The sequence below is a fragment of the Mesoplodon bidens genome (assembly GCF_964165515.1).
Source record: "Mesoplodon bidens genome assembly, chromosome: 6".
Classification (NCBI taxonomy): Eukaryota; Metazoa; Chordata; class Mammalia; order Artiodactyla; family Ziphiidae; genus Mesoplodon; species Mesoplodon bidens.
Window position 1 is genome coordinate 113,652,833 of NC_138162.1, and position 14,590 is coordinate 113,667,422.

At 43.3% G+C, this 14,590-nt stretch overlaps 2 protein-coding genes across 5 annotated transcripts; one reads left to right on the forward strand and one right to left on the reverse strand.

The window, feature by feature from the left end:
* Positions 1 to 2,031: 2,031 nt before the first annotated feature.
* Positions 2,032 to 10,696, reverse strand: LOC308619037 (uncharacterized protein). 3 transcript variants are annotated; one of them, XR_014016113.1, is made up of 3 exons: positions 10,185 to 10,696; positions 3,526 to 3,696; positions 2,032 to 2,114 (listed from the first exon to the last, which is right to left on the reverse strand). XR_014016113.1 is itself a non-coding variant. In XM_081237523.1 (2 exons), exon 1 carries the CDS (start codon positions 10,519 to 10,521, stop codon positions 10,192 to 10,194), a length of 330 nt encoding a protein of 109 aa, XP_081093649.1. In that variant the 5' UTR covers positions 10,522 to 10,696; the 3' UTR covers positions 4,083 to 4,504; positions 10,185 to 10,191. The 3 variants fall into 3 exon arrangements, 1 of the variants encoding a protein (XP_081093649.1); XR_014016114.1 differs by lacking the exons at positions 2,032 to 2,114; positions 3,526 to 3,696 and adding exons at positions 3,710 to 3,886; positions 4,424 to 4,504; XM_081237523.1 differs by lacking the exons at positions 2,032 to 2,114; positions 3,526 to 3,696 and adding an exon at positions 4,083 to 4,504.
* Positions 10,697 to 10,793: 97 nt separating this feature from the next.
* Positions 10,794 to 13,240, forward strand: HMGB2 (high mobility group box 2). 2 transcript variants are annotated; one of them, XM_081237521.1, is made up of 5 exons: positions 10,794 to 10,916; positions 11,259 to 11,442; positions 11,666 to 11,811; positions 11,908 to 12,082; positions 12,693 to 13,240. In XM_081237521.1, the coding sequence occupies exons 2-5, from the start codon at positions 11,293 to 11,295 to the stop codon at positions 12,849 to 12,851; spliced, it is 630 nt and encodes a 209-aa protein (XP_081093647.1). In that variant the 5' UTR covers positions 10,794 to 10,916; positions 11,259 to 11,292; the 3' UTR covers positions 12,852 to 13,240. The 2 variants fall into 2 exon arrangements, with proteins under 2 accessions (XP_081093647.1, XP_081093648.1); XM_081237522.1 differs by having other exon boundaries at positions 10,825 to 10,940.
* The last annotated feature ends 1,350 nt before the right edge of the window (positions 13,241 to 14,590 follow it).

The window sequence follows — 14,590 nt, forward strand, 5'->3', positions numbered from 1 at the left end:
ACTCAGGAAATAATTCTTAGAAGAACACAAAAATACCCAAGTACTTAGTTTATTATAATGCTGAAAGCTGCAATCACACATCCCTCTTTTACATGGAAGGACAAAAAAAAAAAACAATCCAGTTTGGATTCTGGGGATTGCTTTCAAGTCAAATCAGTACTATTACTTCATTGATTAATTCATTTAATTGCAATTTACAAGCACTCATGTACCAAGTGCTGTGTTAAAGGAGAAGAAACCATCTCTGCCCAATTGGGGTCTAGCTGAGGATAGACCCCCTAAACTAATAAGTAAACAGATACACATATTATTACAGTTAGTGATGAGCGTGATAACGGTTATGAGAGAAACTTGGGCAGCAACTTTACATTTAAGCTTAAACCTGAAGTGAAGGAGCCAGCTATGATGAGAAAGAAGGTAAAAGTCTTCTAGGCAGAAGGAATAACTTGTGCAAAGGCCTTGAGGCACAAGATTTGGTGTTTAAGGAGCTGAAAGATAGTCTATACAACTATGGTGTGAGGGACAGGGAGCCATGGGGGCTGACGTTAGAGACAGGAAGAGGGCAGATGATGCAGGGCATTGTGTGCAATGGTAAGATGTTGGATTTTTTTTAAAAAGATTATTTATTTATTTCTGGCTGTGTTGGGTCTTTGTTGTGGCACATGGGCTTTCTCTAGATGCAGTGAGCGGGAGCTACTCTTCGTTGCAGTGCATGGGCTTCTCACTGCAGTGGCTTCTCTTATTGCAGAGCACGGGCTCTAGGCACGCAGGCTTCAGTAGTTGTGGCACACAGGCTCAGTAGTTGTGGCTTGCGGGCTCTAGAGCACAGGCTCAGTAGTTGTGGCTCACGGGCTTAGTTGCTCCGTGGTATGGGGGATCTTCCTGGACCAGGGCTCGAACCCATGTCCCCTGCATTGGCAGATGGATTCTTAACCACAGTGCCACCAGGTAAGTCCAAGGTGTTGGATTTTATTTTGTGTGAAACGGTAGGCCACTGAAAAGTTTTATGCTGGGAAGCAATTGATCTGAGTTATGTTTTGAGAAGATCATTCTCGCTATTCCATGGAGGAAGGATTGTTAAGGCCAAGAGTTCCTGGAATTAGGGAGACCAGAGTCTATTGCTGTATTCTGGGTAAGAAATTATTGCAGTTTGAACTTGTGTGATTATTGCAGAGATGGAGATATGTAGAGATTCAAAATATATTCTGGAGGGAGAACAGAGAACGTATGTTTTGAATGTGGCGGAGCCAAGCCAAGAAGCTGGGTGGAGGAGACAATGGTGACTAATTATGCTACATTAACTGGTATCTGAAAGGTCATCACCTCACTACCACTTTCTGTGACAGAGCCCTGCTGAGCTTCTTGAGACGTAAGTTTTAAAATATCAAAGTGAATACTGCAGGGAGAGCACAGGAAGAGAGCTGTGGGGAATCCTGTGAGCTTGCCTTAGTCAGAGGGGAACGCAGAAGGATAACGACTAGTGTGTCTAACTGCTTACTGCTCATCTGTGTGTCCTGATAAGTTAATATCTTAAATAATTTACTCCAGAAATAAAATGACTTGTCCTGGGATTGCTATGCAAAAAGAGGGGGAAAAAGTTATTTAAAAAGTTATGAATCACTGGCTGCATAAAACAGAATACCTGCTTAACAGTATTGTTGGGCATTTATTTTTCTGAAGTAATAGAAGACTGGTGATGCCTCAGGAGTTCATCAGTGTCAGGGTCGGTACCTGTGATTTTCCTGACTTTCCCCCATGCTGTTCAGAGTAGCATTCTCATGATTGACTTGAACCAGCAACAATCTATGAATACCCTATTTATTATAATCAAGGTATTTTTTAATATAAGAAGGAACAGGAGAATGGTTACTGGGTAGGTGATTAATAGAGTTACCTACCACTGTCTAGATTTAAGAAGAATAATAGAAAGACTAGGACAAGACCACGTTACTTAAAACTCTTGAGGGGCTTCCCTGGTGGCACAGTGGTTGAGAGTCCGCCTGCCGATGCAGGGGACACAGGTTCGTGCCCCGGTCTGGGAAGATCCCACATGCTGCAGAGCGGCTGGGCCCGTGAGCCATGGCCGCTGAGCCTGTGCGTCTGGAGGCTGTGCCCTGCAACGGGAGAGGCCACAACAGTGAGAGGCACGCGTACCGCAAAAACAAACAAAAAAAACGCTTGAAACATGAAAAATTCTTTCAGAAGTTAGCAAAAGTGAGTTATTGATCTTAATGACAGTTTAAAACTTAAAAATAAGTCCACCTTTTGTAAACCTAAAAGGAATATGTTCAGTTATTAATTAAATTGACAAATTCACTCGGTGAATATTTGAGCCTATGACATATATACAGCACTGTGCAAGGTCCTAGGAGAGGTATAAAACATGATACACATTCCTTACCTTCAAGAAACTTCCAAACAATAATTGTTTGTATTACTTTCTACTTCATAAAACTCTTTCCAGGCATTATTTCCTTTGAAATGATAACAACTCTGTGTAGAGGAAATTTTTATCTGATGAAGAAATTAAGTGCAGTAGACCCTTCAGATCCTCTTTGCTAACTCTCTGGCCTTCACCACTTCAATTCCTCAGGCTGCTTTCCTGTTACCGTATCTTTGCCCCAGGGCTTTCTCCCAAAAATGGAAGGCAGCCTTGTCCCTGGGGTCAGGGCAATTCGGAAGTGCAGGGAATTATCAGGCTCTCATCTCAGCAGCTCTCACCTAATGACTGACAGGGTCTGTTGTACAGATACCCCAGCTCTCTTGCCCCTCAGGTAGGTAAATTTGAGGCATGTGTTTCATACCATTTCCCAGTTTTCCCGTGAGATTATGCTCCAGGCATTACCAATGGTAGCTGGCTTAATAAGGCGCCCTTCATTTACTGCCTTCCCTTCTTTGTCTCACTTCCCCACCTCCTACTGGTGTTTCCTGAATCCTCCAGATAAACTACCTGCACTCAAATCCTTGTCTCAGGATTATAAAGGGCATTTCCACTAGGTTATTTCCCCAATACCCACGCAGCAGCTAAAGTGCTTGGTCCAGTGGGTGGGCCCATGATTCCAGCCAAGCCAGCTGGAATCTTTCCCAGAGAATTTTGTTCAATCTGAAATAGGGAGAAAGGAGCTCTCTTCCCTCTTTTCTGTTCTTTTTTTCCCCTCCCTTTCAATGTATTTCTAGTAGAACAGCGCCTGGCACAAAGTAGGAACTTGATAAATATTTGTGGAATATTTAATGTATACAAGTCCTACAATTTCTTTGCTGCTGATTGACATTTATGAGCAGATGTTAATTTAAAATGTATGAAATACTCTTGTTACAGTACACCCTAGTGCCATAGCACAGCGTAGTAGCTGAGAGCATGGACTCGGGAACCAGACTGCTTGAGATTCAAGCTTGGCCACTTGCCAGTTGTTTGACTGTGCAGGTTATCTGTTGTCTCTCAGTTCCTTTCTCTCTCTACTCTCTCCTCTGGATTCTGGAACCCTAACGGGTTCTGGAACCCTAAAGGACATGTCCCAGACTCACTTGCCAGGAGGTCTCCAGTTTGGTTCTGCTGACAGGAGATCAGTGGGCAGGAGGAGGGTGGAAGGCACTCCTCCTTTCTTCGGGCTCCAGCAGCCTCGGCAGCACTGTGCTCCTCTATGATGGCTCCAGGAACGGGGGGTCCCCGAAGGCTGCTGGCTTCCTGCAAAGCAGCTAGCAGAGATCGTTCTAGTAACGCCAGCAGTTAAGTTCCAAAAACCTCAGAAGCACACATTTGTGGGTTTTGGATGACACTGCTTTCTGTTTTGTGTCCCGAGGGCAGGGATGCTGGCTTTTATCGCAGTACCCTCTGGATATCGACCCTCTCTCTCCCTTTTGCTCCTCCAGTCCTTCGGTAGAGATTCTGTCAAAAATAGAGGTAATAACGTTCCTTCTGAAATACCCAAAGTGGCTTTTCTTTTCCTGACTGGATACTGGCTGATACTGTGACCTCAGGCAAGTAACTAATTCTCTTTGCCTCAGTGACTTCCTCTGTAAAAGTGAAGATAACACTAGTATTTCTATCTCATTGGCTTTAGGAGGATTAGATATTTTTAGAGCACTTAGAACAGTGGCTGGCACACAGCAGACACTATGTTTGTTAAATAAATGGTACCGTGGATCACATTCTATTCTTAAATACATATGGCATTAGCCATAAATTTTATAAAACCTAATGTCCCTCTGTATACAGCTACCGCTTTGTGCAACCTGGCCCATGATCCGCCCTTGCCATTACTGCTTGTCACAATGACCTCCCTGCGTCTTCTGCCTTCTCCTTGGCTCATCTCTGTGTCATAAATCAGCACGTGTGTTTTTACAGTGTCTCTTTCTCTCACTTGCTTTAGACATAATACAGACATTTTGGAGGCACGCAGGTTAAAGGTTTTTATGAAGCTACCTGTATTTTAGGAAGCTGCAGTGGTGAGAGGGGTGTGCAGGTTGGGAAGCAGCACTGGCACTGGAAGATTGGCGTTAGAACCTGAAAATGAATCCAGACTCATGAAAGTAGGATGCCAGGGATCTTGTGCAGGAGAAAAGATTGAGAAATACAGATTCTTTTGGTTAAATCTTATCCACATTAAGAGTATTTCACATTTGTGTGGAGTTACCTCACTGGCTTTTGTTTTTGATTCTTGAGAATAGACTTTCTTTTGATTTCCTACTCAGCAGGGAGAGCAGACTCAGATTCTATGTTACACTCACTCCACTCCCAAGATCCTTCAGACCAACCCTCACCCTGCCACCCCTCTCTCAAAAAAAACACAAAAAAATGTGGGAATGAGACAGGCTTAGAGGTTACTGAATAGACAGAGTACTGCTGTGTCTGTACAAAGGTGGGATCATTGTCCAGAGAACTGGTTACAGAAATTCCTAGAATGACAGTTTTCCACAAAGTAAGATCAGTTCAATTCTTATTGTCCTTTTAACTTTCAGCTTGTCCTACTAGGCACAGAGTAAATACCCTTTCTTCTTTGCTAATTAGTCCAATCTTCAACTCTGCATAAGTGCATTCTTTTAGTCTAATTAGAATTCTAGACTTTGAATTTAGATGGACATTTTTTAAAGTACATCTGAAAAATCTCATATTGTTTGCAAACATATTTTTAAATACCATCAAACTACTAAGCATAGAATCAAAATTACTTAGGGGGCAAAGTTGTAAATATTTCACCCTTATGAGTATTTACACCAGAATTTACAATTTTTAGTCACTACCAAACTTAAAACTGTCATTGGCTAGATATAAGATCAGCACAGTATTAATATATCACAAATTTACTTTAACTGGAAACACCTACAAAACAGTAGACAAAAAATTTTCAAAAAAAATTACAACAGAATTATCTTCCTCCTGTATGAAAGCAATAGATATTCAGCTAAATATGGGCCCAATTAACAATGCTGTTATACAATTCAATAGCTGCTGACTCTCTTAACTACTGTTTCCTAAAATAGAAGAGTAGTATTCACTCCCTCTCAAATGATGCCTCTATTTTCATACTGTATTCTGCAGCTCTTACTGTTAAAGTTTAAATTGTTGACTATTTTGGATTCAGTACTCTGCAAGCGGAAAAATAAGTCATTGGCCTTAAAAAAAAAAAAGCTTTACTGAGGCATACTTTACATATCACAAACTTTCCCATTATAAGTGTACAGTTCAGTGATTTTCAGTTAATCTATACAGTTGTGCAACCATCACCACAAGCCAGTTCCAGAACATTTCCATCATCTGAAAAAAGTTCTGTTGTGCCTCTGTGCTGTCAGCCGGGCTCCCACCTCCGGCCCTAGGGCATCACTCTTTGGCTTTCTGTGTCTATACATATATTTGCCTTTTGTAGAAATTTCATATAGATGGAATCATAAAATATGTTGTCTTTTGTGTCTTGCTTGACTTAGCATAATGTTTTTAAGGGTTCATCTATGTTATAGCTTTTATCAGTGTTTGTCCCTTTTCCCACTTCTTTTTTACTGATGAATAGTATTCCAGTGAATGGACACACCACATTTTTGTTTATTTATTCATCAGTTAGTGGACATTGGGATTGTTTCTAGCTTTGGGCTATTACAAGTAAGGCTGCTATAAACATTCATATACAAGTTATTTTTGTGGACATAGGTTTTCCTTCCTCTTGGGTAGATCCTAGGAGTGGAATTACTGGGTAAATATGTTTAAATCTTGAGAATACTTTTATCATTTTCTGAACAACAAAAGATGTTTACAATTTAACTCCATTTATTTCTCCTATCTCTTCTTAGAATCTACTTCTACATGTTATAAAAATGCACAAGGCATTATTATTCTGTTTTAAACAAATAATTTACATAATTACCCTTGCCTGTGTTCTTTTTCTCCTCCTGAGGATTTAGGATCATTTTCCTTAAGCAGGACTGAGGGAATGAATTCTCAGCTTTTTCTTGTCTGAAAACATCTTTATTTTGCCTTAATTCTTGAAAGCTTTTTCCCTGGATATAGAACTTTAGGTTAGCAGTTTGGTTTTTTTCTTTAGTAATTTAAGGATGTCCTTCTATGGTCTTCTGGATTTCATAGTTCTGTTGAAGAGTCAGCATTCAGGCTTATTGTTGCTTTTTAAAATTTACTGTCTTTTTCGTCTTGTTCCTAAGATGTTTTCTGTCTTTAGTTTTCACATTTTTTATTATGATTTGCTCCAGATGACCTCTTCTACTAGAGAGGATTTGACCTTTCCTCTGTAGGGGAGAACCAACCCCTCTAATAGGTAGAAGGATAAGGGACTGATTATCTCAATCCAATGAGGGACTGAGCTGTATGTATCCAGGCTGTGTTGTAAGACCCAGTTCACATCTGGCTCATTCCTGATCCTTAGACATTGTCACATGCGCTTTTGCTTTAGGTCTTGGTGGTCTCTGTCTCCTTAGACCTGAAAGACTATCAAAGATTCATTTCTGCTCTTTCGGTGGACATTTAGTTCACACTGACTCACAAAAATATTAGTTGTTTTTTTATTTTGAAGAAAAACAAAATACCTTCGTTTTCTTATCATTTTTTGTTGAAAATGCCAGCAGCAGAATGAGAGGCTTTTGTTTTTTCTTTACCTGCATTTTCATTTCTTTAAAAATTTACTGTTGAGCTGCATCACTAATGTGACTCTTAACAGTTAGGCCTCAGAACCAGTGGTCTACTCACAAATGGCTGTGCCCATGTGATAACACTTGAGTATGCTTTTCCTTCTCCTCTGCCTTTCAAACAACTTGAAAATATTAAACTCCAATTTAAGATTCATCTTTCAGAAACTAATATGTGTGCAGAGCAAGTAACAGCTTTCCATTTTTTACACTAACTTTGCAACTTGAGAGAACAATAATAATTTTATATGCAACTTACCTTACGGAAAGTATACTTAATTTGGACTAACTACATGAGTTAATCAATCAATGATAATAATTATTGAGAACTTATTTACTGGTTTGTGTGTATGAGGGGAGGTTACAAAAAATGTATATATTTTCTTCCCCTCATGGTTTTCCAGTATGATTTGATGATTATGAAAAGTATAAATTTTTAGGATAACTGAATAAATGATATGAATTTCAATAGGTAGCACAACCCAGATTATTTCTATACAATCCTGCCAGGTTGACATTGCTGTAGATAAATTCCAGTTTATCTACAGAACAGCTATTTATATTATAGGATAGGGGACCTACTTTGGAAACAGTTTCGATCTTAGCTCATAATTTATTGCTAAATATCTATGCTGTTACAGTTTGTGAGATGCTGAACTCAGGCAAAGTTTGGCAAATAAAGTGATATATTGGTATCCCCTAGGGGGAAAAACCCTGGTAAGATCATTTTACTAGAAGACGAAGATGACTGAGCAGTAGTGTGAAATCTAAAGTTTGTTCTATATAGTCTATTACATTTGAGTAGCTATAAAACTCTTACTTCATTAAATACTGTTTTGAAGTAACTGGGCTCACACTTATTGGTACTTATAACCAAAGGATTTCCTGGAAACAAATTATTTATCTTTTAAATTTTATTTATAATCTCTTGACCACCTAACAACTGCTAAAATTACAGTATTTCCTCACATTATGATCACATATTCGCAGAATTATAGAATCATAAAACTTAGAGATTATCCCCCAAATGTCATTTTACAGTTTGTCAATCAAAAGTCTAGAAATGTTCATTGTACTGTTCAAAATCACAGCCCTTGTTGGATTTAAATTTATACATTTTTTATGAGAAACATAAACACTTTCCCCTTTATCATCTTTTAGGAAGATGTAGTATTCTAATAAAAATAAATCTGGAAAATTAGTTTTAGAATATATGAAATTGATATGTTTCTGAAAAGAAATGGCTTTAAAGTTGAGTACAACCTTTTTTTTTTCTTTAGAAATACAATCTTATTTTCCCATTTAGAACCATAACAAGATTAGTGGCACAATGAGAAACACCTTTAGTACTACCTCTTCACAGGACATTTCAGTTTTCTGATAAAGTCATATTAGTCATGACATAATGAATATACCAAGTAATTCATAATAGTGAACTAGGCCTCTTGTATATTTAATCCATTTTTTCTGAAGAACCTTTGGGATTAGATTTTTGTGTGTGTGCTACCAGATTCTGTATATAGTTTCCATTAAAAAAAAAAAAGTTGTTCTATAACCAACCACTGTCTAGATCTCACTTAAGCCTTATTTCATTTATGACTTCACTGTGCATCTCAATGTTACTTTTAGGTCAGGAAGTACAGCAGAGTGAAGTCTTGGCATGGAGGGTAAATGCAGATTAAATATAGAAATGTTTTCCTGTTCTCTGCTGTGATGGAATAAAGAATGGAAATTGGTGTCAGTGGGGTTGGCTCCTCCTGATGGTTGTACGGGAAAAATCTATTCCAGGCCCTTCTCCTTAGCTTGTAGATGGCCATCTTCTCCCTGTGTCTTTTCACATCATCTTACCTCCATGCTTGTCTCTATGGCCAAACAAACCCTTTTAATAAGGACACCGATCATATTAGATTAGGGGCCTACCCAGCTCCAGTATGACCTCATCTTAACTAATTACATCTGCAATGACCCTATTCTCAAATAAGATCACAGTTACAATCGTGCTATAAAAGCACACAAAAATCCAAATGGAAAAAACAAATCATACATTATTCAAATAGCAATGAACAGATCACTGATGCCTTACTTTTCAAGTTTATTTTAAAATTCAGTGGTATTGAGGACATGCACAATATTGTGCAACTAACATCCATTTCCGTTTGCAAAAACCTAGTTTTTAATTAGTAAATCTAGAAAAATAGCTGCTGGAACTGAGGTTCTAGCGAGTAAGATCACCGTATCCAAACCAAATAGGAGCACACAGTCTAACAAATGCCAGCGAACTTACTGAGAAAAGAAAGAATATTTAAAATCTGTTGAAACCAACTGTCACTGTTAACATATGGGCCAAGAGGAAAAAATAACCCTCAAAACTAAACACAACACAGAAATAGCATAAGATGTCAGTCAACGTCCTCCTACCCCGGGAAAGGCGGCTGGTGACGCCTGGAAGCAGTAAGCTAAGGTCGCTCGGCTGCGCTCTCACCAGACACTAAAGCGAAGATTCTTAACCTGGGCTCGGAGGAGCCTGGAAACGCCGCGGCGCGCAGTTTGGCGCATAAATGCAACGGGGGATGCGGAGCTTTCACGGGAGTCTCGAAGGGAATCTTTGATAGGGAAAAGGTTTTAAAACCGATCGCGTTGCGGGGACCAGACAGTGACCACTGCGGTGACAGCGGGCTAGCCTCGGGGGGGAGGGAGGGGCGTCGCAGCGCTCAGGTGGAGGGGCTGAGGGGTGAGGGGTGGAGGGAGGGGTGGAGGAAGGGGTGTGGGCCCGGCCCTGGGGCCGCGGCCCGGGATCGGAGCCCGGATGCAGGGGCGGGACTGGGAAGACGCCGCCCGCCCCGCCCCGCCCCGCCCCGCCCCGCCCAGCCGCCCGCGGGCGGCCCTGTTTACCCCGGGATTTGACGCCGGGACAAAGGGGGAGGGAGGAGTGGCCCTTCGGGGACTCCGTGGGCGGAAGGCGCCCTGTTTCGCGGGCGTGCGGTACCCCCATGGGGGCGGGAGTGGCTCCCTCTGCCCCTCCCCGGTCCCCGCCACCTGTCTTCCTCGGGTCCTACCCCAGCCTCAGCGACACCCGGCGGCGCCGGCCGTGGGCCGCAGCGCAGGCTCCTCAGCCTCCGTATTTGTTATTCTCCGGACGGGGCGGCGACCACCTCTCCGGGAGCCGGGGCTGTGGGCCGCGCTGGGGCGGGGGACAAGCAGGACCTGGGCCGCCGTCGGGGTCGGCGGTGTGAGCCGCTTCTGCCCCCTCAGCGCCCGCAAACCGAGCGCCGTCGACCCCGGAGAGCAGCCCGCGGACTCGCGACACGGTATTTTTAAATCTGGCGGGGCTTCTCCACGGGCCAACCACGCCCCCCGCCGCCCGCCCCAGCCAGTCAGCGCCAGGCCCGCCATTTTTCAAACCCTCTTCCGGCCGCCAATCAGGATCGAGCAGCGCATTCCTCTCCTGACCGGTTCTAACGGGTCTAGGAGTTAACTACCCGGGCGACCCACCTAACCTGCTAGGCTGCGGCCGGGGGGACGAGCCTGGAGACACACCGGCCATTCGGAAGCCGCCGTGGCGAGGGGGCGGGGTCTCTCCGAGTTTGAATAATCCCCAGGGCCAATCGGAGCGGCAGGGGGTGTGGCCTGTGGCCCGGCTCGTCAAGTTGCCGTGGCGCGGAGAAGTCTGCAAAACAAGAGGCGGAGGATTGCGTTAGAGACATACCAGTTCACATCGAAGCCGCGGGTAGCAGCGTCGCGGTCGGACCCGGCCGCTGCGCGGTACTCTGAGGAAAAGCTACCGCCAGGCAAGAGCCGGCTCCGGGCCTGGGGTGCGTGGCCGGCCGGCCCCCTTCCCTCACGGCCGGCCCGGGCGCCTGCGGCTCTCGGGGCTCGCCCCGCGGGCGGGATCCGGGTGCGGGCCGGGCGGGCCGGACTGCGGAGGCGGGAAGCTCGTCCGGGCCCGTCTCGGGAGTGTTTTGAACGCGGGGCGCGAGGCGGCAGCTCGGAGCAGGCCTCGCGGCGTGGAAGCCGGGGGCTTTCCTGTCAGGAAGGGCCGGGCGGGGGCGGCGGGCCCGGGGGGTGGGGGGCGGCGGCGTTTGGGCGGGAAGGCGCCCCGCCCGCCAGCGCCCGCCGCGCTCTCCCGCCAGGTGGACGCGCCGCCGCCGCCGCCGCAGCCGCATCATGGGGAAGGGCGACCCCAACAAGCCGCGGGGCAAGATGTCCTCGTACGCCTTCTTCGTGCAGACCTGCCGGGAGGAGCACAAGAAGAAACACCCCGACTCCTCGGTCAACTTCGCCGAGTTCTCCAAGAAGTGTTCCGAGAGATGGAAGGTGAGCGCGAGGGTCCTCACGCGGGCAGGTGGCCGTGACTTTGAACTTGCCTCCGCCGCCGACCGGCCCCGGTGTTTATTCAGAGTCTGAGGCACAGGACTTCGGGGTGCTGGTGTGTTTTAAGACGACGGAGGCAACTGCGGCCCTGAAGAGAACCCTGCCTTTTCGGGGACGGATGTCGGTTTACAGTATCGCATTTTCACTGCTGCTTTCATGCCCACAGACCATGTCTGCCAAGGAAAAATCCAAGTTTGAAGATATGGCAAAAAGTGACAAAGCTCGCTATGACAGGGAGATGAAGAATTATGTTCCTCCCAAAGGTGACAAGAAGGGAAAGAAAAAAGATCCCAATGCGCCTAAAAGGCCTCCGTAAGTTTTGTTTGTTTGCTTTTTTTGTGTGCAGTCGGCTGAATGGCCCCCATGATGTTTCATTCAGGTCATTACAGCCCTGTTCCTTCCTTTCAGATCTGCCTTCTTCCTGTTTTGCTCCGAACATCGCCCAAAGATCAAGAGCGAACACCCCGGCTTATCCATTGGCGATACTGCCAAAAAATTGGGTGAAATGTGGTCTGAGCAGTCAGCCAAAGACAAACAGCCCTATGAACAGAAAGCGGCTAAGCTCAAGGAGAAATACGAAAAGGTGTGCCGTGTGAATTTCGTTGAGGCAAGCTTGAAATCTGGCTGAAAGCCGGTTTCTAAGTGAGCGTGTTAGAAGGCGGTGTAAGCTGTGTGTTCATAGGTGTAGGCTGTAGTCGGTTGTCCCTGACGAGCAAGTGGGGAACCTTCCGTCGTTCTGCGTTCATGGTTGTCAGCTTTGCTTCGGAAAGGTCTAAGGAGGGTTGTGCACTTAAGGAGTGTAAGCTAATTGGAACCTCCTTTCTGTGGACGGCAGCCGGTGTTTGTAGCCCTGGGAGGTTGCTGCGTTCAGATGTGTGTGTGGTGAAATGCGTCTCTTAGTTGAGAAGAATGGAGGGCTAAGTGTTTTACCTAAAACGTGAGGTCGGGGGACAGGCTATGTGCCGCTCACAGATACCGGTAGTGAAAGTACTGGCACACATCAGTCTGGTACACCCCCATTAGTTTACCTCATTCGCTGTCTAAGGCCTGGAGGGGACATGATCTCAAACCCACGTTTTAGACAGTCCTCAGGGTTATTGGCCAATAATCTTAGATTGTTTACAGCTTAGTGGTTTTCATGGTTGAGTAATGACACCGGATGACGATTTTATTTTTTTTGACAATATTTCCAGGATATTGCCGCATACCGTGCCAAGGGCAAGAGTGAGGCGGGAAAGAAGGGCCCTGGCAGGCCAACAGGTTCCAAGAAGAAGAATGAACCAGAAGATGAGGAGGAAGAGGAAGAGGAGGAAGAAGACGAAGATGAGGAAGAGGAGGAAGATGAGGAATAAACGGCTGTTCTGTAACGATGCGTGTGGAGTGTGCGTGTGTGCTCAGGCAAAGGGTTTGCTAAGAATGTGAATTCAAGTGCAGCTCAATATTAGCTTCAGTATAAAAACTGTACAGAGTTTTGTATAGCTTATGACATTCTTTGTAGAGAAAATACTTTTTTGAAAATGCAGGTTGTAGCTTTTTGAGGGGCTACTACATACAGTTAGATTTTAAAGCTTCTGACGAATGTTTCTGAATATTTAATGGTTTCTTTAACTTCTTGACTTGTGTATGGTAGCACAGCAGACTCATAGAGATTAGTATCAATAGTGAATTTTGGGTTTTCTAGAATAAGGATGTTGCATTCTGTTTTTTTAAAAAAGTTTTTGTAATAAAATTATGTATATTATTTCTATTGTCTTTGTCGTATATGCTCAATTAGCTTTTGCTTTCAAAGCCATGGTCTGGAACCATGTCAACTTTTTTTTTGTTTTTCTGCCTAATAGTTCTCAGACATGGTTGATTTAGTATAATGTTTGTTTAAAAGTCAAACATGCCCATATTATTCATATTTACAAAGTGTTCTTTAAAAACCAGCAGTGGAATTTAATGAACTTTAAAAATTTATGCAGTTTTATAAAATGAGCAAGGTTTGTTGTTGACATTTATGTTCATTTGTTAGCTAACTTGTCCCATTTTTTTTAGCTGACATTTTATTTTGAGAGAAACTTTCTTTTTAGTACGAGGCAGAGCTCATACAGTGAATCCATACCTAAAAACACATAAACTTTTAAAAACAATAGGAACACGGTTACATTTTCTGTTGATAATGATTTAGTTTGGGGTAGAATACCAGAGTGAATCTTGAGTTAAATCTTAAAAATCATCGTGGTCTTAAGCCTAGAGTTCTCGGTAACTAACCCAAGAAAGCTTTTGAGATGGTGGATGTGATTTTCCATGACTGTAGTTAGGCGAGATTTTACTGGGATATTTATTTACAGGTGAAAGCAGTTACTAGGAAGTGCTCATTTGAGGAAGCAGTTGCTTGCATTGGAATTCAGATAACTATTGTAAATAGTTATCAAGTTATTAGTGAAAGTTGGCCATCTGTTGTCTAAGAGATTATAGAAGAAACTTATTTGTTGATAGTTTCATAGTTAAACCTGATGATCTTGGTCACCTATCAAGTATTAAAAATAGAAGCCAAAATTCTTATTACCCAACCATGGGAGCCTTGGTTTTCTATCTTATGCCATATTTGGAATTATTTCTGACACAGGAAATACTAACCAAACTTGTTAAATGGAAGGTAAGGTATTAGCATAATTCCCAGAGGAGATGGACTGAAGTAGAATCTTCAGACCTCTTAGAGATTGCCCTCCATTAATATCACAATTGTTGTTTTGGGGCTTTTGCTGATCATAAAATGAAAACTAGTTTTATGTATTTAGAAAATATTTCCTGGTGTTAGGTGACTTAATGCTAAAAAATTGGGAGTAAAGTGTTTTAGAGACACGCCTAGGTCTGGATCCCAGTTCCCTAGCTCTACCAAATGCTAGCTGTATGGACTTTACCTCTGGGCTTATTTCTTTCTATCTGTGTAGGGTGTCAGTACCTACTTCGCAGTGTTTTAATGATTAAATGAGAATGTTAAGTATTTACAACAGTACTTAACGCATAGAAAAGATACTAAATAGGAGTTTTTAAAATTGAAATAGAGTCTCTTAAGGATTTCTATATCTATAAATTAGACCCATGA

Excerpts from the sequence above, each read along its gene's own strand:
- LOC308619037 (XM_081237523.1), bottom strand. The coding sequence starts at position 10,521 with ATGGCGGGCCTGGCGCTGACTGGCTGGGGCGGGCGGCGGGGGGCGTGG.
- HMGB2 (XM_081237521.1), top strand. The coding sequence starts at position 11,293 with ATGGGGAAGGGCGACCCCAACAAGCCGCGGGGCAAGATGTCCTCGTAC. Across the intron at positions 11,443-11,665 it reads AGTGTTCCGAGAGATGGAAG|ACCATGTCTGCCAAGGAAAA; the intron begins GTGAGCGCGAGG and ends TCATGCCCACAG. Across the intron at positions 11,812-11,907 it reads AATGCGCCTAAAAGGCCTCC|ATCTGCCTTCTTCCTGTTTT; the intron begins GTAAGTTTTGTT and ends CCTTCCTTTCAG.